The sequence below is a fragment of the Aythya marila genome (genome assembly GCF_965140915.1).
Source record: "Aythya marila genome assembly, chromosome: Z".
NCBI classification, from domain to species: Eukaryota; Metazoa; Chordata; class Aves; order Anseriformes; family Anatidae; genus Aythya; species Aythya marila.
The window spans coordinates 269,630-291,943 of NC_139080.1; the positions used below are offsets into that span (position 1 = coordinate 269,630).

General features: G+C 37.9%; 1 protein-coding gene across 10 annotated transcripts in view; it reads right to left on the bottom strand.

Annotated features, from left to right (window-relative positions):
- Positions 1–22,314, bottom strand: part of LOC309889879 (zinc finger protein 532) — a 45,645-nt gene that overhangs the window by 12,181 nt on the left and 11,150 nt on the right. For 8 of the 10 annotated variants that reach the window (XM_082783054.1, XM_082783052.1, XM_082783048.1 and 5 more), the window contains 4 exons: positions 15,767–18,123; positions 9,855–10,036; positions 6,644–6,820; positions 6–168 (listed from right to left, as the gene is read on the bottom strand). In XM_082783054.1, the coding sequence (XP_082639180.1) occupies positions 6–168; positions 6,644–6,820; positions 9,855–10,036; positions 15,767–18,103 (2,859 nt within the window). In that variant the 5' untranslated portion in view covers positions 18,104–18,123. Of the gene's footprint in view, positions 1–5; positions 169–441; positions 488–6,643; positions 6,821–9,854; positions 10,037–15,766; positions 18,124–22,314 lie in introns of all 10 variants that reach the window. The other 2 variants (XM_082783055.1, XM_082783047.1) reach the window with 2 other exon arrangements.

Here is a 22,314-nt window from a genome sequence, read left to right on the forward strand (position 1 = left end):
CACACCTTGATATGATCCATCATAAGCTGTTTCTGTGCATACAGAAGAGAGCAGTCTGGACACTTGAAAACAGACACCTTCTGGTTTTCAATATGCTGATCAAAGTGGCGATAGAGCAAAGGTTGTAGAGTAAACACAGTGTCACACATAGAGCATTTATATATTATTCTAAAAACAGAAGTACAATAAACAGTGTCAGTCATGTTTATGATCTATCAGCAAGAATCATGATGTTAACTTTTTTCTCAGCAGATACAAGATCTGACACGTTTAAGCAATTATTTTGCACTGCCTGAAAAAAGGTAAAATGAAACTAATTCAGAACATCTTCCAAAATCAAAATAAAGGAGCAGTAGAAAAAGCAGAAAAATAGAAAAAAATTACTAAGCCAGAAAACAATAGCATATGCCAGTTACATATATAACACCAACATCTGCTTACAGTACTCTGAAGTAACAGGTCTTCAGCTCCTGAACCCATGTTGTAACTGAAGGACAAAGAATACACCTGTTTCAGGTTGCAAAGGCAATGTATTTTAAGGGAGTTACTGATTTGATCATAATCAGTACTACACTTCAAGATGCACTTATTTTTTGTCAATGTATATGGCTTTCAACCTCTTGAATGACAAATCTAGACTCTGTTAATGTCCTGAAACTGAGACTTCACAGGGTGATATTTCCCTGTTTTGCAATTACAGGCCTTTAAGAATCTGTCTATCACAGCAATGTAGAGATACCACCAAAACCGCAACTTCCTCTCTCAAAGCATATGCATTTTTTAACTTGGAAAATGAATGAAAGGAAATGACATGTGAAAGAAAAGGAATACAGAAATTTGCCATAGATCATCAGATGAGAGATAAATCAAATCCATTATCCATCTGTAGTGGTACTTCAGAGAAACTTCAGATAAGATAAAGGAAACTCAAGCACAAGTGCTGAGTACCAAGACAGGCACTTCCTCTGTGAAAGCAGTCTTCCTAATCCCATCACTTAGAGGTTGATCTCTGTCCTAAAAAATGGATTTCCATTAAAAAACAATCAAACAAACAAAACCCCTGCTTGTTAGCATGCTAAGTTTTCTCATTGCCCACGTAAGTTCCTGTAAGGAAGGTGTTAAAGAGCTTGCCAGGAATAGAAAATGTTTCTTGATATTAATTGGTAAGGAAAAAAAAAGGTTTCTAAAATGCAGTTTCACCTCATATATCTCACATCAATAAAACCTCACTTATCTTACTAACAGTTTAAACTGAGATTATAAGAGACAACTCCCGGGGAAATAAATCAGCAGATTACCACCCTGGCAGACAAACTGAAGTGAATGCAGACTGAAATGGAGAGAACGTGAATCTGCCCAGGCACAGGGCACTATTACAGACACCCACTCGCTATGGGATGCACTGTTTAAGGGAAACAGAAAAGCAAGAGCGTAAAGATTTACTATGCAATAGATCATCTCCCTCAGCACACAGCTGCTGAGTATCTCAGCACGCTAAACCAACATCTTGGTCTTTTCTCATCGGAACAGTTCAAGATAATCTGAAGCAAAAATTTTACTGCCAGCTGCCTTCGCTACACCCAAGAAAAAATGTAATTTCCTCAGAGAAGTACTTGCTACAATTCTGTAGATAATATCTCAGACCACAAGCTGAGAGCAGATACTAACTGCCTGATGATATTTCCTGGTTCTGGGGTACCAAATACTTTTATTCCATCCTTTAAGTCCTGTCTTCTATAATACTGTTTTACATCTTCCTCAACAACTTTGTCCAAAAGTAATGAAATGTCAAAACCTGATCACTAACTAACAAGGCAAACAACCCGAGGCACGAGACTGTATCAAAGCCTTGCCCCTGGGAGGGAGATTGTCACCCTCCTGGTTCCTTGCTCATGGACCACTGATAACAACCACAATTCCAGAATTTTGGTGCCTCTTACTGAGTACTCAATGCCACTGCTAAGTGCTAATGAAAGATGAGTAAAATTACAGTGTTCTGGATTAATGAGATGTAAATAAGGACTGGCAGAATTAAAAATTACTGCCTGTGTATTTCATGACATCTTTATTCGAACAATATCTTGGAAATAAAACGAGGCAAAAGAAAAGTTGGAAAACCTGCTTTATCATCTGTTGTGGAACTAGACAGTCATCCGAGTTGGAACAATTTCAAGTCTGTAGAACATAAATTTGTTATTGCAGGATTATGTAATTCAATCAAATAAACTATGACCTATTGTATGCCTCAGATTCATAATGTACCTAAAGTAACATAAGACTACAGAATGACTGAGGTTGGAAGGGAGTTCTTGAGGTCATTTGGTCCAGCCCTGCCTCAAGCAGGGTCAGCCAGAGCAGCTGCCTAGGACCATGTCCAGTGAGGTTTTGACCATCTCCACAGGTGGAGACTCCGCAGCCTCTCTGGGCAATCTGTGCCAGTGTTTGACTTCCAACCTCACTAACCTGTAATTTATTGTGTTCAGATGGAATTTCTAGTGGTTTAATTTCTGCCCATTGCCTCTTGTCCTGTGAGTGGGTGCTGATAAAAGGTGTTCATCTTCCTCTTCATTCCTTCCCATCAGGTGGGCATTGATACACATTGATAAGGTCTCCCTGAGCCTTCTCTTCTCCAGGCTGAACAGTCCCAGCTCTCTCACCTTCTCCTCACATGTGAGATGCACCAGGCCCTGCATCACCTTAGTCATGCTGTGCTGAACTCACTCCACTATGCCCACATCTCCCTTCTACCAGGGAGGCCAGATCTGGACCCAGTACTCCAGATGTGTCTCATCAGCACTGAAGAGATAAGAGAAGGATCACCTCCCTTGATTTGCTGCCAATGCTCTTCCCAGTCCCTTAAAGACCTTAAAGTGCACCTTGAGTAATGCACCACTCACTAACACTTACAGGTGCTACTGGCACCAGAAAGTGAATCTGCTACAAAAAAAATCACTTATTTGTGAATTCATCGTACATAAAAAAAAATCTCTCTCTAAAAACACCAGGAGCTGAATACTTACATTTTCTATGAAAGCTAAATGACATTACTCTGTTTTCACAAAAGCACAGGAACTATCTGGTATAGATTGAACTTTAAAACTCAGGCCTCTGTCTTAATTCAAATTCATACCAAGATACCTAACAGTACGTGTTGTGACTATATCCTCCACCAAGTTTTACTTTGACTCACATTTGAAAGCATGACTTTCAATCCTAAACACATGCAACTGAGTGTGCTGATTTGCTTTAAATTGAGGTAATTGGTATTTAACATACATCAGCTTAAAGCCCTGCCCAAAGTTTAAAGGCTGTTATGCTTCTTCAGGACATAATTTACAACAGCTTAAGTTCAACAAGATCCTTGAGAAGGGCAGCCAGTTGTACTGCCACTGCACAACTACTCCTGCTCCACAGTACACACCAAAATAGGCATGATACGTACACTTCTTCATTTTTCAAAAATCTGGGTAATAAATATTCATATATTATCTTTGAATGAACACATGTATATCACAGAAAAATACTTTCATATTGCGTTAAAGATGTCTAGCATTTTGAAAGCTTTTGCAGAGCATGGTATTTCTCCTTCCTGCACATTTTTCCGCAAAAAAAAACACTACTTGTGGGATAATATATTTTGTTCTGAGAGTACAGTATATATTCATCATCTGGCTTCATAAACAAGAATTTCTCCAATATCCAAAAAGAGATCAGCCATGAAAAATACCTTAATGCTGTTTCTATGGACTTCCAATATTTACTGAAAAAACTAAATCACATATAAGCTTAGGTTTCACATCAAAACATCCTAGATATGTTACAGGAGAGAGCTGACAAAGTTGAAAGCCATCCATTTCCCTATATTAAGATAATCTAATTTCAACTGTTAGAGAATCACTGCATATAGACTTCATTTTTCATGCAGCAAATAGTTTACTATATCTGTTCTGAAACAACCATTTTTAATATAATTATAAATCATACAATTCCAGTAAAGGCCAGAGGCACAGAGCCATTTACCCGCTAAGCCTAATTCCTGTAAACAAAAATTGTGTGAACAAGTAAACAGAGCCTGAGCTGGTCTCGGCCCATTTATGAGGGAGAACTAATAAATCCTTCCCAGCTCCCCTGATTTGTTCACACACACAGCCTGATTTCCCGCAGCACCGCCGTGACCAGGGCCTCTAGAAACCAGGCTCTGTGGTCAGACAGGAGTTCAAAAACATTTGCCTATCAGCATAAGGTTTGAAACTCCCATTTAAAAATCTGGGTTAAATGACCTTCAAACACTACATAAAAGCCTGAAAGCTTCCTGTTTTAAAACACAAAAGGGTACTGTACACTGCTTTTCATTTATTTTAAAACGCTTACTTCGTAACAATAAACAATTGAACTTTCATGGTAATATCTCTAGTATTATAATACTGTATTTATTATCTTCCTTCTTTACAACAAATTGTCAAGCTTTCAGAATGTATGCAGGCCTTGTGCAGCGCAGATAGCAGGTAACACAAGACAGGTAAACCAGCAGTGGCACTGGCATATTCATCAAGCAAGAATAAAATTTCTTCTAGTACAATATGGCACACTACAGTAGATAAAAAAGACTTTGAGCTATGAAAACTTGATGTCACTTGACTAAGATATGTGAGAAATATCCTCAGCAAACAATTAATCCAAACAAGAAAATACTTTCCATTTTACATTGCTGCTGAACAGCATAAATACATTAAGTTAATTCTGAGGAAAACCACAGGTCCTGATAGCCTGAAATAGACCTCATTAAATGGTCAGACAGTAATCAATGAGCATCTTGTGCCCTGGTGCTGACACTGTACTACCTACAGGTGCTTGTGAAACAGAAACAAGTAACTCCAAACATTGCAAAGACTGGGAAAACCTTACTAGTCATTCCGCAAGCATGTGAGACAGCATCTTGATTTAAATGGCCAAATTTAAAGAAAACACACCTTCTTATATGGAAAGGAAACTAATGCAAAATACTTAATTCACCAAATTTATGAGGAATTCAACAGATCCAAGCACAACTCAGTAAATCTTCTCTACTTTTCATATGTGGAGTATCTTACACAATTGGTGATCTTAATCTTTCAGTTTTCTGTAATGGAAATTATGGGAACCTTAAACAAGTTTTAGATTAAATGCTGGTATGTCAAAGTCTGTCACTCAGATATTATCCTGAATTAAAACAAGGTATAATTTATCACTGGTGGAAATGTCTGAATTTAGTATCAGACAGTAAGTCTGTTGCTATTTTGCTAAAGAAAAAAAAAACAACAACAAAACCAACAAACAGATCTCCTTTTAATAGGCTAGAAATAAAAGTGTTATGCCAGATTCTTGTGAAATCTGGTTATTACAATGCAGGATACCTTATTTCTTTCATCTGCTCTATATTTTTTCGACTCTGAAATTTGTTAAAATGTACTTGCGTGGTCCAAGCAGTTCAACGGAACAAAACAGAGTTAAACATTTGAGTATCTACTCTGTTCTGCATTCATACCAGCAGAGGAAGAAGAGAGAAGAAAAAGGCCTGTGATTAGAAGGCATTGGGCTTAAGGCCTATGCAGTTTGAAGTCTGATTTTCATATGTGTCGACACCTGCAGCTCCCCCTGCCTTGAATATTCAACATTTTCACAATGAAGACCCTGAATTATGCTCCTTCTTACTGCCTTCAGTAAACCACTTACTGTGTTTATATACAACCAACCTAGGTGAAGAATGGAAACACTTCTGCCTTAATCCAGAAAAGATTTTGTATCAGAAAAAGTCTTATATAAAAATAGCTCTGTATATATATATATTTTGAATTTCAGGGCAAGGCTGGAAAAGGTTTAAAGGCTGGCACCTCTCACTTATCAGATGGGGATTGTTGTCCTTTAGACATGACAGTTTTAGTGAAGCTAAAACCTAGCTCACCATTCCCAAACTTACAGCTTTCACGAGGACACATCTAGCAGATAGCAGCCTGACAAGCGAGCAGCTGCCTGATCAGAACCACCTCTGTGGCACCGCAGGAGGCTGCAGCCCATGAGAGCCGCCTAAGGTCTGCCCAGAGACAACTGCAGCTGCATCTAACGCCCCAGCCACAAGTGTGCACCCCAACCCTTGAGGGCTGATGGCACCAGAAGAACCAATTTCCCAAATTCACCTAGACAACTATTTGTAAACACATAACAGAAAAAAATAAAATCACTTTTTTTCTGCCTTTTCAACCAGACATTAAGAAAATCACTATAAAAGCACTGGCGAGTCTTAGCAGCTGTTTTTGGAATCACATTACATTTAATTCACAGTAAAAATGCATGTGAGGTAAGTGGATTAGAAAACAAGAAGCAGCACACTAGCAGGCTGAATTGTTTTTATAATTACTGCATCACTTTATTGGAGTGCTGTGTTTAAAGAACTGCTATGGCTATGTTCATGGAAATTTAACCTTTGCCTAATAAATTCCTAGCTAAAACCTCCTGAAAATATTAGAAGAATGACACGTATTACCAAATGGATGACAAACTGTTGATTGTTCAGTACTTGACTTAAGATTGTAAGTACAGGACAGAATGCAATTTCAAAGGTTATTAGAATGCAAGCAAGTACAGTAAAAACAGTAATTTTGCTTACTTTGGTTCGCCTATCTTGATACCCGGGTGTTGTGTATAGGCATGGGAATGTGTGCTGGGAGCAGATTTAAATGCCATGGGACAGATAGGACATTTGTAAAAGACTTCACAATGAGAACCTTGAATATGAGACTTGAGTGCCGCCACATCAGAGTATACAACATTGCAATGCACGCAGCTGCAAAAAGAGTGGAAAAGAGTCAGTTCAGCCTAGCATAAAGCAGTATTGAAAGAAATGGAATCAACACTGATTTTCAAGCAAGTGGAAGAGTTAAGCATATGCATATAACCAGTTAAAACTACATTACACTGTCAATTTAAAAGTACAAACAACAGAATAAGAATCACTATAAGCAGAGATTTGCATATCAAAAAGGAGAAAAAAAAGGATTTTCCCAATTTTAACTTGTAAAATCTAAGAGAGATGAAGTCAGAGCATGTTTTATGATATTACAACAGAATAGACAGAAGAGTCAGACAAATATTCTATTGATTATAAAAAGAACGCTTCAATCCTCTGCAAATTTGTAAAGAGCTTTTATAAAATGCATTTTTTTTTCACATGCAGTGGATTATGTAAGGTACACCACAGTAATTTAGGAGCTACCACCAAAATGAAAAACCAGTAAGCAAAACATTTTCACCACTTCCCTTGTTTAGACTTAATGAAAACATAATGGTAATGATTTTCTGTGCTAGTAATCAAATCAATGCTTGGATTAAAACAAACAAAAAGTATATTTAAATTCAGAACAACTAAACTGAATCTCTACAATCACGTCAATATATCAGATTGGAATTCTGAAAATATTTTTCAAAAACGTACTTCTGCAATGTCGAAAATTTGTGACCTTTCCGCATCTATTCTAAAACAAAATGATTAAAAAATTGAATTAAAATTAGCACATGAGAATTTCTACCCACAATGGCCCCTTTTATAGTGCCATGCACCTCCAGTCCAGTCTTAGTATATATACCCAGGAAGTCTGCGAATATACTGCAATAAGCAATTAAAACATAACCTGTCAAATCAACAGATTTCTTAGTGATCCGTGTTTTGCAGTAAGAGTTTTAGTTTCAACTTGGAAGGCCCCTGCTTCTGAAATAATAATTCTGGCATCTATCACATTAGCATGATCATTTTTGTATAAACATCAAATGGATATTGGATTTCGATTTTTGGATACTGTTTTAACGTCTTAATGATACCAATAAAGCATTAGATAGTTATAAATTACACTTAACAATCCTGCTTTCCTTTTAAAATGCATCTTCATGGAATTTTATGAAACGTCACCCTTTCTTTCTTAAGCACTTAATTTACATCCCTAATACTAGTAAATAAGTAAATAACTAGTAAATCCTAATAAGTCCATAGCTATCTAGTCTCCACTTGCCGGTACATTTTCTAAAGTAAATGGTCCTCACCTTTTTGGGTTCTGTTAAGCTGTTCTCTGTTTATATAGAGATGAACATTTCTTCATAGCAGTAGAAAGTGTGACCCTCTCATTGCAGTGAATCCTCAATAGCTCTACTCCTATGGCGTCACCTCAATAGAGCTGGGGCGCATCCCCCCTCTCCCCCTCCATCCCATTCTGCCTGGAATTTATTCTCTAGTGATGCAAAATCATAAATGATCCTCAGCATCCACTGTTGCATATTAAAACAACTCCTAAGGCCCAAGTCTTCCTTTCTTTGACTGTAGCATCACCTTTCATGTTCTCAACACACTAGGATGCAATCAAACTTCAGGTTGACACTTTTAGCTTATTTAGTTCAGAAGTTAGCCTAAACCACTGAAACCAAACTGGCCTTACAAGGTCCATTGGGGAGGCAAGACATACCATGCATTTCACCAGCACATGTGTCGTGGTGATAAAGAGATGCTGAGGAGTTAAACTTTCCCAGATGCTGCTTTTCCTTGCCTAAGTACTTTTGGTTTCTTCTCACCAAATAAATTCTGACTTAGTGTGACATGAGATGTTTATGATAAATCTCAGAAAGCTTAGGAACATTATCATGATTCACTGTGAAGGCTTTATGAATCTTCTGGTGTTACTGGTGCAGGCCAAGAGTCCCTGAAGATGATACAAAGAGGTACAGACTATTGGGAAGGGCAGTAGAGTGGAGGAAGCAGATGTAAGAAACTTAGGACAAGAAAGACCTAAGGATAGGGAGGAAAGGATAAAAGAAAAGAATCCAAAGAAACATGAAGATTTGAGAGTTGTGTCAGGCCATAGGTTCAGTCTGAAAACTGATTGCCACAGCAGCTGCCTTGATGGAGGAAAAATGCTTTCTTCCCTTTGTGGAAGGACGTCACAGCCATCCTAGTAAATGAACTGTGGTACCATGAAGGGGAAGAAGCTTTCTAGTAGGCAGGACTTTAAATCACCCTTCCCCAGTCAGATAGGATGAAATGGAAATGCTTGAGGACTGCTGAGCAAAGAGCAGCTGTACAGGTTGCTCTTCCGATCTCTCGCTGTGCTGCCTGCCACTCAGAGTCAGTAAAATTCTGACGATAAAACAATTTTCAAGCCTTTCAAAAGTTAACATTTTCATGAAATGCCTCTGATCCCCATTTTCTCAGTGAGTTGCCATTACAGGGAAATGAAAGAATAAAAGGAAAACTGAAGAGTAACAATGAACAACCAGAAGAGCAGGCTGTTTGAATGAGGAAGATAATTTTCAAGCAGTATAAAGAGACAAATCTTGACTTCCCACAGCAAATAGAGCAAAAAGGACTTTAAAAAGTTGTTTTTATTATGCTACCAGACCGGTGCAGTATGCCCATCCACATCTTGATAATAAATTCTCTTGATAATAAATACTGAAAATGACTGTTCTACCAGAAAGAACAGCCTAAAATTCAATGTCCTGAAAAAACTCAAGAAGTCTGTTATGAACCTGAAATTAAGAAAATACATCTGAATTTTCTAGACCTTAGAAACTGTGAAGTCCTGAATCTGACATTTTATGGTTGAATGAGATTAGCTAATATTCTGATTTAATAACATACAAAAGCGGATGCCCAAAACAAAGCTGAATTTTAATGCAGTATTTATTCCAAAATTTGTAGTACTAATAGCATTGTTTCCATGACAACCTTAAACCCATGAAGCTGTATTCTACAAACAATGTTTATGAAAATGGAAAATTACTTTTGAAAGCATAAATTACATATAAATTGACAAGAAAGTAATCATTATACTGACCGAAAACCAACTCTTCGGGTATAATGCAGGCAGTTCTTAGTAACATGAGTCTGGAAGTGGACAGATCTGCAGATTGCTCCACATTCAGGACACGTGTATGGAGATTTATGCTGATGAATTCTCTGGTGTGATGCAAAACTGCACTGGTTAGGAAGCAGCATCTGGCAGATATTGCATGTCTTCTAAACGATAAACCAAAATAGATGAAACAAAAGGTTTGGTTCAGCTAGACATAATTTCTCGTGTCAAACACTGCAATACAAACAAAAGGTTAAATGTTGTGACTGTGATGTGAATCAAAAGAAGTAGCCAAGGACTAAATTCTGGACTCTGTTGACTAACCTCATGGGACGGAGGGAAGAATATTGGCCACAGGATATACTGGCATTTTGGGCCAGATTCTGACAAAACAAAGCTCTTTCACATACCATTGACCATAGAAGATGCATGTCAGATTATTTAAATTTTATTACGTGCCTCAAAAGATTACCTTAATAGTGCAAGGAGTCTATGTAAAACTTGAGAAACAAACATAGCAGCTTTATCTAAAAGTACCGTGACAAGAAATAAAAAATAAACACAGAAAAAAAAAAAAGATATATATATATTATCTTCACTTTCTTTGATACTTGCTCTTGATGAATTTTATTGGCAATATCCTTAATACCAACAAAACAGAGTATTATCAATCAAATAGTCTATAAATAATTTCAAAATATATTTCTCAGGCTAGACCACAGCATCTGCTTTGTAAAATATCAAAATATTGTGCATTTGAGTAAAAACTGCAGATATACTAAATACTTCAGAAGCTTTTCTTTGAAGGGCAATCTTAGTGCAGGAACTACTTCCTGTACCAATTCTTTTCTAGTATTTTGTTACACAAAAATAATTAAAAAAAAAAAAAACAAACAAAAAAACCACACAACTTCAACTACATGTTGACCATTTGCCAAATCAGAATCATGGAATTCTTTGGGTACTGTGTGTCATTCTTGGGGTGAAATGTAAATGATGCAACTGAGCTGGAAACACACTTCACTTCTGCTCACAGTTGCTTTCCATTACTGGAGAGAACAAAGAGCAGCACCTGTAAAACCATTTGTGAAAATGTTTCATTTAGAGTATTACATCACAAAGATCTCTAATCAGGTGGTTGACAGTCTCTATGGAGCAATGCTTCTGGTTAAGTTTTATCACAGAAGCTACTGCTTCATTGACTTTAACAGAAACACTGGCTAAAACTCAAGCACAAATAAAAGTCTTTGAAGAACGACTTCATTTTGTACAACTTTGCTTTGTAAGACCTTTTAGATTATTGTTCTCTCTTATGACCTGGAAATTATGAATGTCATCAGTGACTTGTGAAGATTTAAAAGCAAAACTAAGACTTCTTCGTGGTATGGGTATTTTTGAACAAGATATTTACATATTTTTAGAAATGTTATCCGTAAGAGTCTTGCAGATGGAGTAATGTGTACATTTTGCAAGAATATAGAAAAAACAAGATCTCCAAAGTTGTGTTAAAAATGATTTACTAACCTACGTATAAAGAAATCCTCAAATAATTAAGAAATAATCCTTTCCCTCATGATAAAACAGTTTCTTACTGAAAGACAGGGGCTTCACAAAGAGACACCCCCCTTCTTCCAGTTTAGGCCAGTAACCTGTGTCTTTTAAAAAACAGTAGTTTCAGAGCACATAACAGCAGAATCAAAGCTACCATTGCAGAAGAAATACTACAGTGTTACAAATAGGTTTCAAATGAGTTTGCCTTATTACTATTGGCAACTTTGCCAGTACAAAAAATCACCTGTATCCATTTAATCAATGCGAGACAAATACTAACCCCAGTGCCGGAAGCAAAAAGGCTTTACAGTCATACAAACATGACTAAATATAGTCATATTATCCACTCTGAAATGTCAGAGTTTGTCCTCAGTTGACCAAACAACCATGGTCTGAACCACTGACTCATGCCTGTCGACACTGAACAGAACTGGTCTGGGATGTGAATTTTGTATTCAGCTCAGACTGACGGGCTGCAAACGCCTGACTAACCATAACTCTACTTAAAATGTGCTTGCCACATTTACTTGCCTTCTGCACCATTCCTAAAATTTATCTTCTGTCATATATGTATTAACAAGTAGCAATATAACACTGGAGGGCCTGGAATGTTATTCGATTATGTAAGAAACCAACAAAACAAAACTTCTTACTCCAATCACAGAAACATACTGGGTTTTCACAGCCCTTCCCAAGCATTTTGTCTGCAGCACTGCAAAAGGAAACCTGGTGTTATGCCACGTAAGAGCCATGCAACTTTCCAACCCCAGCTAAGTGTATCCCAGATGGTGATTTTGCAACAAGCAGTCTTCAAGATTCATCTGCAATGCCAGTAATTCAGACTGACGAGAAATGCCAATAATGCTATTTGTTAAGGCTACTGGTTTGCTATGTTGACTTGGAAAATATTTAATTGTAACTGATTAGAGTAGATCAAGAATAATCTCCTGCAAAATTCTGAAATTCAGCACTTTTGCTTACCATTTTATTCTGGGCTTAAGGTGGCATTAACTTCCAGTTCTCTCATTCCAACCCATACCAAAATAAAACAGTTTGTGAAAATCATCACCTGCCTGCATTTGAAGTCAAAGTTCCAGAAAAAAAAACGGTTAGAAGAAAAAATGGTGGAGGTGGAAAATAAAGATACACAAGAACTATGAGCATGAAGGTAAATGAACTATGTAGTATCCCCAAGAGCAATACACTTATAGCTAGCTATAAGTAAGACAAACATTAACATGCATTAGTCTGGGTCTGCTACTTCTGTTTCCCCACCAAGTAGGTGAGGGTTACATTCAACCATGAAATCTACCAGTGAGTGGTCTGGTTCCTTTCAATGGGACTACTAACAGAAAAAAGATGCTACAGAAAAGTAAAAACTTTATAGGGAACATTTTTTAATTGCTGTTCAATTGCTGTTCATTTAATTGATGTTTCACTTTATTTTTTATTTTTTAATTATTCTAAAAGAAACATTCTACCTTTATAGCAGGAGTTTAAAAAGAAGTAACAGCTACTTCCTACTTTTACCACAAAGCAGTATGCAATTTCCTTTTCAAGAGTAAGGAGGTAGGCACTAGAAAGAATGATAAGTTGCCAATAATAACTATTTTTTCTATTTTTTTTTTACATCCAAATATTTTTTCCTTCCTTCCTCCTCAAGTGAAAATATCTATTTTATATAACTTTCATGTCTCCTTCCCCCCATATTAATTGTAGTTTCAGAACAAAAACCCAGTGCCAAGCGCTAAAAGAAGTCAAATAAAGCTCTTTTTCAAGCTTTTAAAGGGGTAACATACTATTTTTTATTAATAAACACCTATACACAGACTTTCTTCAGCAAGCACTACTCTTGCAGTGATGCTCATGCTAACTGAAGAGGGGACAAGAAGCTAACCTGTCAAGAAAGCTGGAGGCATTGCTCTCACTGTAAAGCAACTGTTCAGTGAGGCAGCTTCCATGATGTAGCAGTAGCGCGACATCATTACAGTATGCAATATAGCACAACATAAAAAAAGCACACAATTGAAAACTGCTGCTTGATGTATTAAAAGGACCATAAAAAATATTTAAGTCGTTTTTAAGAGGTAGTTCAACAAACATTTAAACAATGTTGATTGTGTTCTTTTAAAATGGAACAACATGAAAATTGCTTCTTTTCCTTTCTGTTTTGCAGCACAAGGCTTTTATTTTATTTATTTTTTTATTTTTTGAAATCTGGAAAAGCATGGCCTAGTAAGCAGGTACTAATGCCTTATTCATACCTCAGCTCTTAAAAGACAGTGGCTTTCCAACAAGAGATAAAAACACATCGGTAGGTTGTAGGCAATGCTATTTTCCGTATCTTCGTAAGCTTTCCTCTTTAAACAGCAGTATCTGTGTACCCATACTTATCTTTCTGCTTAACTGACGCTACATTTTGATGCTGTGTGAAGATCTCATTGCTTTTCCACAGTAAATTCACCAAGGTAAACAGTATCTAAGAGGACATGCATACAGAGCATACTCAGCAGCAACAGAGCACAAGCACCGATAAGAGGTAGCAAGAAAGGCCAAAGGTGTTTCTACAAACCTGTTTACCTGTCCATACCAAAAAAAGGCCCCCACAAAAAGCAAGTACAATACTTTTTTTTTTTTTTTTTTAATATTTGTTGTTCTCTATTTTTTCCATTTTGTCCTGGCCTCATCCTCCCAACCTATTTTCTCTGTCTTATTCACTTGGTTGTTTTGGAGGCTTTCTGCTTATGAACTACCATCTTAATTACTCATTTTCATAGTACCAAACACAACAGGGGTTTCCCAAGGACTACTGCATCTTACCATACCACAAATGATAATTAATGGACCTATTAGGAAAAAAAAAAAAAAAAAAAGATAAACTTAACGTGCACCAACAGAGGAGTTGGCTAAAAACAATTACTGTGTATTGCCCAACTTGAGAGCTGGTGCAGAACATGCTCTTGGTCAGCTATTAGAAAATGTTCAAAACTGCAGCAAGATCTAAGGACAGAATATATTCTGCTAACTTCTTTCTGACATAAGGCTTAAATAAACTGACTTTAGGTAGGCCTGTCTGTAGTACATTACAAACACAAACTTGCTCACATTGCATTTCACTGTGAATCCAGGCAATTTCAGCCTAAGTCTGCTAACCAGTTGGTGAAGTAGGAGCTGAGGCAGAGCCACATAATCCATATAATCAAGATTATCTCCACATTCATATCTCTTTGCATCTCTGCTTGTACTGGTGGGAACAGTGTACCTGCTTCATGGCCACATAACAGGTCTTAAGATCAGTGAAGAGATTCCAGCGGGAACCTCTCTGCACTTCTGTTTCTAGCGGACTTCTTCCTAGCTGCAGGATGTAATCCTTTACTCTGCACTTTACTGTGAGAGTCCCAGGAATATTCCCAGGGCATCCCTGACTTAATCAGTCAGAGCCTGTTTGCAGGCTTTCAGCTTTGTTGCTGATGCGCAGGAACAAACCGCAACATCAACTGAATGCTTTGAAACGTGCCAGAATCCCTTTTAATTGGCACACTCCGATGGAAATTCAGCTATATCATTTAATTAATGATCTTAATTCTTACAGGGTTATAAAATACATGGCACACTGATTAATAGTAACTTTTATTGAATGAGGTGTTTCAGATTAGGCCACACGCAAACCATTTTAGAATTCTTTACTAAAGTAAGTTTAATTCATTAGCAATCATGAGAGGAAAGTAAAACCAATGCAAATATGCAAATGGTCACATAGCAAGTAACGTATGCTAGTGAACACCACTTTCTGTTCAAGAAAGACCTGAAGAACACAGCATGTGTACCCTTTCAGGACAGTGTGCCATTTATTCGCTGGCTAGAGTCCCTGTAGGTAACAGGAATGCCAACCTCACTTATAGTGTTACATGAAAATAACAAAACCCACGGATGGCTCAAGAATGAATCACTTAAAAATATTTCTCAGACTAAAAAGCATGCTGTTAATGAGGGTGCCAATTAAGTGGATTCCATGGGATAATCAAATTTCAAAGCACAAAGATAGTAAAGGCCATTATCAATTGCAGTATTATAATGTTCACCTGTAAAAAAGCTAATGCTAAATTCTAGTTAAAAATAGACAGTGGAAATTTTAGACTTCAATGACCTAAAAAATTCTAAGAAAAGTCTTATTTAAAAATGTTGACGTTCACTATAAAGGTGCGTGCAAGATTTTTTTGTGGTTTTAGTTTGTTTTTCATCATGGAGATTCAGGTAATTAACATCTAAACGAAAGAAAAACATATCCAAAGTCTCCTAGGCTTATAAGTGAAACATTGGAATTTAAACATATGATACTCTACTTGTCCACTTGTGTCTGCAGCCTGCTGGAAATGTGTAGCAAGAGATGTCTCATCTTGGAAAACTTCATTACACTCCAAACACTTTAGACCATGTCTACAGAGTTTTGATGGATCTTCATCTAGTGGCATAGCTGGAATGATGGGAGTACTTGCTGGAGCTGATATTACTGTCCCCGTTATGCCAGACTGTATCTTTGTCACAGTATGCGTGCCGACTCCCACAGGGCTTTGAAGCATAGATGTAGCAGTATTGCTTGAAGGAGATGCTATCATCTGATCTGCTGGGACTGGTTTTAAAATCAGATGGGAACACTGCATTACAACTCCTTTTTCCTTGTGTCCACGAGCATGGGAAAGAAGGCTGCACTTGTTGTAGAAAACTAAATTCTTTGTACAATGATTACATGTCACTTCAATTCGCACGCTCCTCCTGTCATAATGCTGTGTCAGGCTCTTCTCAAGAGCAAACGAGTCGCCACACTCCAAGCACTTGTAACCTCGTGTTGGTAACGTTATTCCGGCATTGGCAGGGGGACTAAGGTTTGGGATGTAAACCGGGACAGGATTGACACTACTCAGCACCTTGTTGAACGCTTCCACTACAGAACTCTGTAGAGATGACACCACCTGGACTCGAGACACCTTTTTAGAAGGCTGTGAGGCTGCTGCAGAAATTATTGCCTGCTTTATTTGCTGCTGAGGTTTCGTTAGCACTTGGCGGAGTTCAGAGGTGGTTTGAGCACCTTGAGGCAGAAGATTAAGGTTGGCAAGATGGACTGTCTTTGGCACAAGTTTAGCACTGGCAAGGCTGGATGCTGGCACCACAACAGTCTGCTGCTGTATAGCATTGGCAGCTTTTATAATGGCGCTACTGGCACTCTGCACTGAAGCAGCAGATATTACAGTGGCTTTCACTGTAGTATTGTTAGCAAGCTTCAAATTAATAACTTGTGAACCTGCTGTTTTAACTGCTGAAACTGGGAGAAAGGCAGTAGCCACAGGTTTGATGGTGACCTGCTTTGGTGCAAGTTCTGCAGATGCAACTGCATTGGTGACAACTGCGGACTGGAGAGGAGCTCTAGGAGGAGAGGAAAGAACAGCAGAAGTTGGAGAGGACAGGAGAGATGTCATGGAAGTTACCATGGAAGCACTCTGCTCTGTCTTTTTACCAGAGTCCAAGTCAACTTCCGGCAACACTCTAGTAACAGTTCTCTTTATCTCCCCAGAGGAAGTCTTGATGGTTTTTATGCGAACTTTAGGAATTGCTGGTGTTGACCCTGCAGGAGAAGATGGAGACCCTTTGCTACTGTTTTCACTTGATACACTCCTGGGACTATCAGGTGGCTTAACAGACGGCTTTTTAGCACCATCAATAAGACTCTGAGATTCGGGTGACTTTTCCATAGCCCGGGGACTTTCGCTCATGTCTTTTGGTAATGGAGAAGACTCTCCTGAATTAGACTGTAAATCCTTACTGGTATCTGTAGCTGCCTTTTTAGCACTCAGTGCTGCAATCGCAGCAATGCACGAAGAAAGCTTTGCTGATGACTTTGCTTTGGACTGTGAAATGCTGGCAAGACTCGTTTCACTTTTTTCTGTGCTCAGTTTTCCATCAAGTACCCTGTTTTCAAGAAGCTTCTCAGAATTGTCTTTTAGCAATTTGTCCTCTGCTTTCCGAGCTTTGAAAGGCTCATAAACACTTAAATTCACAGAGTTTGTCTCTGTCTCTCGTTTAGCTACTTTATTTTTATCTATACTGCTTGAAACAGGGATACCAGATTTAATCAAGTTCTCCCCTCCAAGTGCTTTTAGTTTGTCATATTCCTGCTGAGACACAGATCCTGTCAAGACATTTGCCCTGAAATTTGCACGCATCTCTTCTTTATCTGGAGGGTCATCCACCTCAATTTTTTCATCATCATCAAATTCTTCAGCACTTGAAATTGGGCTAAACTGGTTGAAAGCTGAATCCTTCAATGTACTCTCGGAAGTTGACCCATCATCTTTAAATGACTTGCCTTCATCTTTACTGTAACTATCGAGAGCTGATGATGTTAGAAAGCCATTATGCAAGCCATTGCCTGTGGAATGGTGGCCATCCTTGTCCACTCCTTCAGAAGAATCAATTGTGCGTACATTTTTCACAATGACACTCACACCAACATCAGATGATGATGGTGCATGAGAATCTTCATCTGTATGAGCATTTTGTTTTATGTGGCTTTCATGGTCATCATGTCCAGATTCAATAGCTGCTTTTGGGTCAACCATGTCTGGTATGTCAAAGGCTGCAAGAAGGTCGTCAAAATCTGGGGTCTTCATATCCCCCATGGTCATGTATTTGATTGTAAGCAAGTCTGTAAAATAAGCAGAAAATCATCATCTCAGAATTTTACGTTCTAATAGCACACATACGAAATAAGCATATGTTCACATACGCCATGCAAAAAGTTATTTCACCTCTGAAGTAGTATTTTCAGAAATTACACATTACAGAATAGTATCCAGTGCAGAGGTACAGTTGGATTACAATGCCAAGAGCTACAGCAATCCATCACGTTCACAGACTGTAACCTAGTATTTTTATTCTAGGAGCAAATTTTCTCTTCAAGTAGCTTTCTTCCTGCCCACTCTCCTACACTCCCTGCTACCATCTCCCACCCATGCTACGATTACAGCAAGATACCTAGACTTTCAGAAAAATTAGGTATTTGCAATTCCTCCTAAGTCTAGTTTTGACTTAATATTTGCACTATCAACCTCATGAACCTTCTCAAAGTGAGCAAAACAGATGTATTGCTACTAACAGTTCAAGACTAATGCACTGTTTTCTATAAGCTAAATTGCTTTATATGAATTATGGAATATCTGTCTCCCAGTATCCTCAATGCATTTTTTTTTTCTCCAGTAACTCCCACAAAGGATCTGCTATATCTGCATTGCTTTCCAGGTGTCTCATCAACTTTACAGACCTCCCATTCTACAACCTCCAGTGCAATTTATTCCAGTTGTTCACAATTTCACCATTGTATTTCCTACTGAATAACCTGAATCTCTCTTGATGCAACTACGTGTGGTTCTATTCACCTATACTCTTTGCAACAGCACTTTATGCTGAGACCATTACCTCCCTTCAGTCTACTTTTTAGGGTAAACAATACCAGATCCTTAGGGGTTTCTTTTGTTGTTGTTTGTTTTTCCCCTTTACTGATAACAATTTCCAGATCCCATTCTTTCTGTCCAGCACTGGACACTATCACTGTTTTTTCCTTTCCATTCCAAAACCCAACAGATAACTAAAAACTGAAACTTTGCAAATGCTGTGTAAAAGGAAAGCTAACTTTGAGTGTACTTTTCCTTCATAAATCCCACTACGGTATTTGCCTTTTTCCACATATGTTTCAAGAATTTGCAAAGGTGTGCAAAACAAATCACTTACAGAGGTCTAAAAAGATGAATTACAGAAGGGGGAGGGGATGGGGGGGACAGATGACCTCCAGAGGTCCCTTCTAACCTCAATCATTCTGTGATTTTGTGATAAAAGGAATCCTGCACTGGCATAATTTCCTTTTTAATCTGTTCATGTTTTTAAGTCTATTATTGATTTACTTCAAAAAGCTCCATATACAGAACACACACAGGTTTGATACAAAAGTTACTGAGGAACATTCTTTGGTCCAAGCTTTGCAGAAGTTCACACTACATAAACATAATGGTCCCTTCTAGATTTAAAAGCCATTAAGTTATTCCCTGCAAGACAAAGAGACAAATGAGCATTCCCGAAGTGCAAAGACTTTTATATAATCCATGGATGAAGACTGCAATAATCACTTACTCTACATCAGTGAAGGTATTAACAGAAAAGAACAAGAAATTGAAACCTTTCCAGAATGCCTTCTCTAATTGTCTAACAAAGCACAATAGGGGAAAAACTCCACCCTGCACAGATGTCCCCAAAGAGTAAGTTAGCCTGAATGCACAGTCATGACTGCTTTGTTCTTGGGACTTTAAACTACTCAGCCTAAAACTGGCTTAGGTATCTGTGTACCACTGTGTCATCAGCCCTTACCCAGAGTAGATCCCAGGAGACCAGACACATTTATTACATGACACTGAATTACTCACTAGGAGTAACTTGCAAAGGACAGAACTGACAACCAGAAAGTGGGCCCACTCAAAAGGAGCCCGGCCACAGCACAGCTTCGGAAAGATGCTGTCCTGCTGCCTGCTTCCTCTTTTCAGCTGTCGTAGACATTGGAAGAGGAGCTCTGCCAAGATACTCCTTCAATAGTTAAAATGTAAGAAAAACCACTTTGCTAGTTTGAATACTAAGCTACAGTGAACACCACAGATCAAAACATTTCTGTCTTTGGTGACAGAATCTGGCACGGCAGACAAGGACAAAAGACTATCTAGAGCTGCCAGTCTGATTTTATCCCTTGTTTCCATGTGGATGCATACCTTATCATAAATGAAGCACGAATTAAGAAAACACACTGGATGTACCATAATGAATGTAACCTGAAAGACAAATGTCTAAAATGACCTTTTTTTTCTGCCCCAGTTATGTTTTATTCACAATGCAAATAATCACAACTGTGGTAACATAACCCAGGCACGACAACAATTCAGAGTTAAGTCGCTACCTAGGCTGGTAAAAAAAAATAAAATAGACAGTGGATATTTAGGTAACAGTTCACCTTGACTGAACTGCAACTTTAACACCCTGCTTACAAATTACTGAGCAGAGATTGCCGGGTTGCAAGGTACTTGTTAACATCTTTATGAATTACTTTACTTCTTTTTATTTATTTAACAAAGAGGAAGAATCACATACACATGTAATGTTAACATTACAAAGAAAGTTGTTATAAGATTTAAGTGAAGAAGTTTCTAGAGACCACAGCATGCAAATCCACACAAACCCACAATAACAAAGCCTTAATTGACAGTTTTTAATGATTTGATATACTAACTTGCACTCCAACTGTACATCTATCTATGGATGTCTTTTTGCAGTTACTAAACACACTAAAAAGAACCTTAAAATATTCCTTGTCTAAAACTTCCTCCAATTATATGTAATGGAGTTTCATTAACATTTAACAATAGCAATGAATTAAGTAAAGGCCACTCACACAGTATTTTATCCATGTATCTTTAAGAGCAAAACTACGTAACAGAGGAGGAGACGCATTTGTTCTTTACCAAGAAACTTCATTAAGGCTAATTCCAAAATGGGAAAATATCTCAAAAGAATTCAGAGGTCTGAAGCTTTAAGCTGAGATCATACATTTATCCATAGAGAGCACTCTGCATAAAGCTACAACTGTCTTTCAGGCATCCAGACCGATTCCCGCACTCTACCAGAGCACAAGAACGGAGTGGTTTCGTCTGCATAGGGCACCCAGAACTGCTCTTGACCTTGCAGAGGATCTCTGCCATCCTTCAAACCTGTAAAGCAATTTAAATTAAACAAGAAGGGAGAAAAGGCATGGCAAGTCTTGCTAAACAACTAAACAAAGTTGGAACCTTGACATTTTATTAAATTTTTCCTTGTTATTCTAGAGTATCAATTTAAGACTCAGTATATGAACCATGTTCACTTCACAATTGTCAGGACTCAGTAAAAAAAGAGGAAGGTGGCTTCTACAGACATCTTTCAATAACCCTTCCCCTTAAAGATGAAACTTTGCCTTTTATCTCAGATTGAAATTGACTGTTGCCTTGGCTGCCAGACAAGTTGTTGGTCTATTCCTTCTCTGGGCCGACCCGAAGCCTGTAAATACTTCAGAATGGGAAATGAGGCAAGTTCCTGGTTCCCTAGGAAATGGTGATTTTCCAGGAACTGGAATTTCTTTGACAGCTGCTTTCTTTGAGAATTGCTGTGAGCAAAGCTCAACATCTCCCAAGAGACATACAAAGATGAAAAAGAAAACCACCTTGCATCAAAAGGCTGCCATTAAAATTATCTCTTTTATTGCTAATGACTTTCAAGTGCACTTAACAAAGGAAGATCTTCAGAATTAAACAGAGAAGCAGTCTGCAACACGTCTAACCAAGGATAAGCAAAAAGAAAATATTTAAAGAAACAACCTGCAAGACATCCACCTCCTCAAACATCTTTGTCTGAAATACTTTCTATTTTTATTTTCTAAATAACAGAAATGAAATGCACATCAATACATGGGACTACTAACTTGAAGCATATATTACAAAACACACTGGATAGATTATACCATGAATTAAATATCCCTAATCTGGGGTGCACTTATATAAAGAGACAGTTCTTAGATGTTCTCTCTCTGTCCACAGTACCATTTCATTTTCAGATGGTGGTTGCACTTTGTAAACTCCTTTTACTTCCCTTGGACTAACTCCATTTCCTGCCTCTCCTCCCAGCTGTCTGCTGATTGTTACCAGGAGAATGTCACGGAAGGCCTGCCACATTTGCAATAGAATTCGAATTACTTTATGAAAAATAATAATTTTAAAAGGGTCTTTAAAAATTTAAGCATTACTTTCCCGATTATTCAGTGATAAAAGCA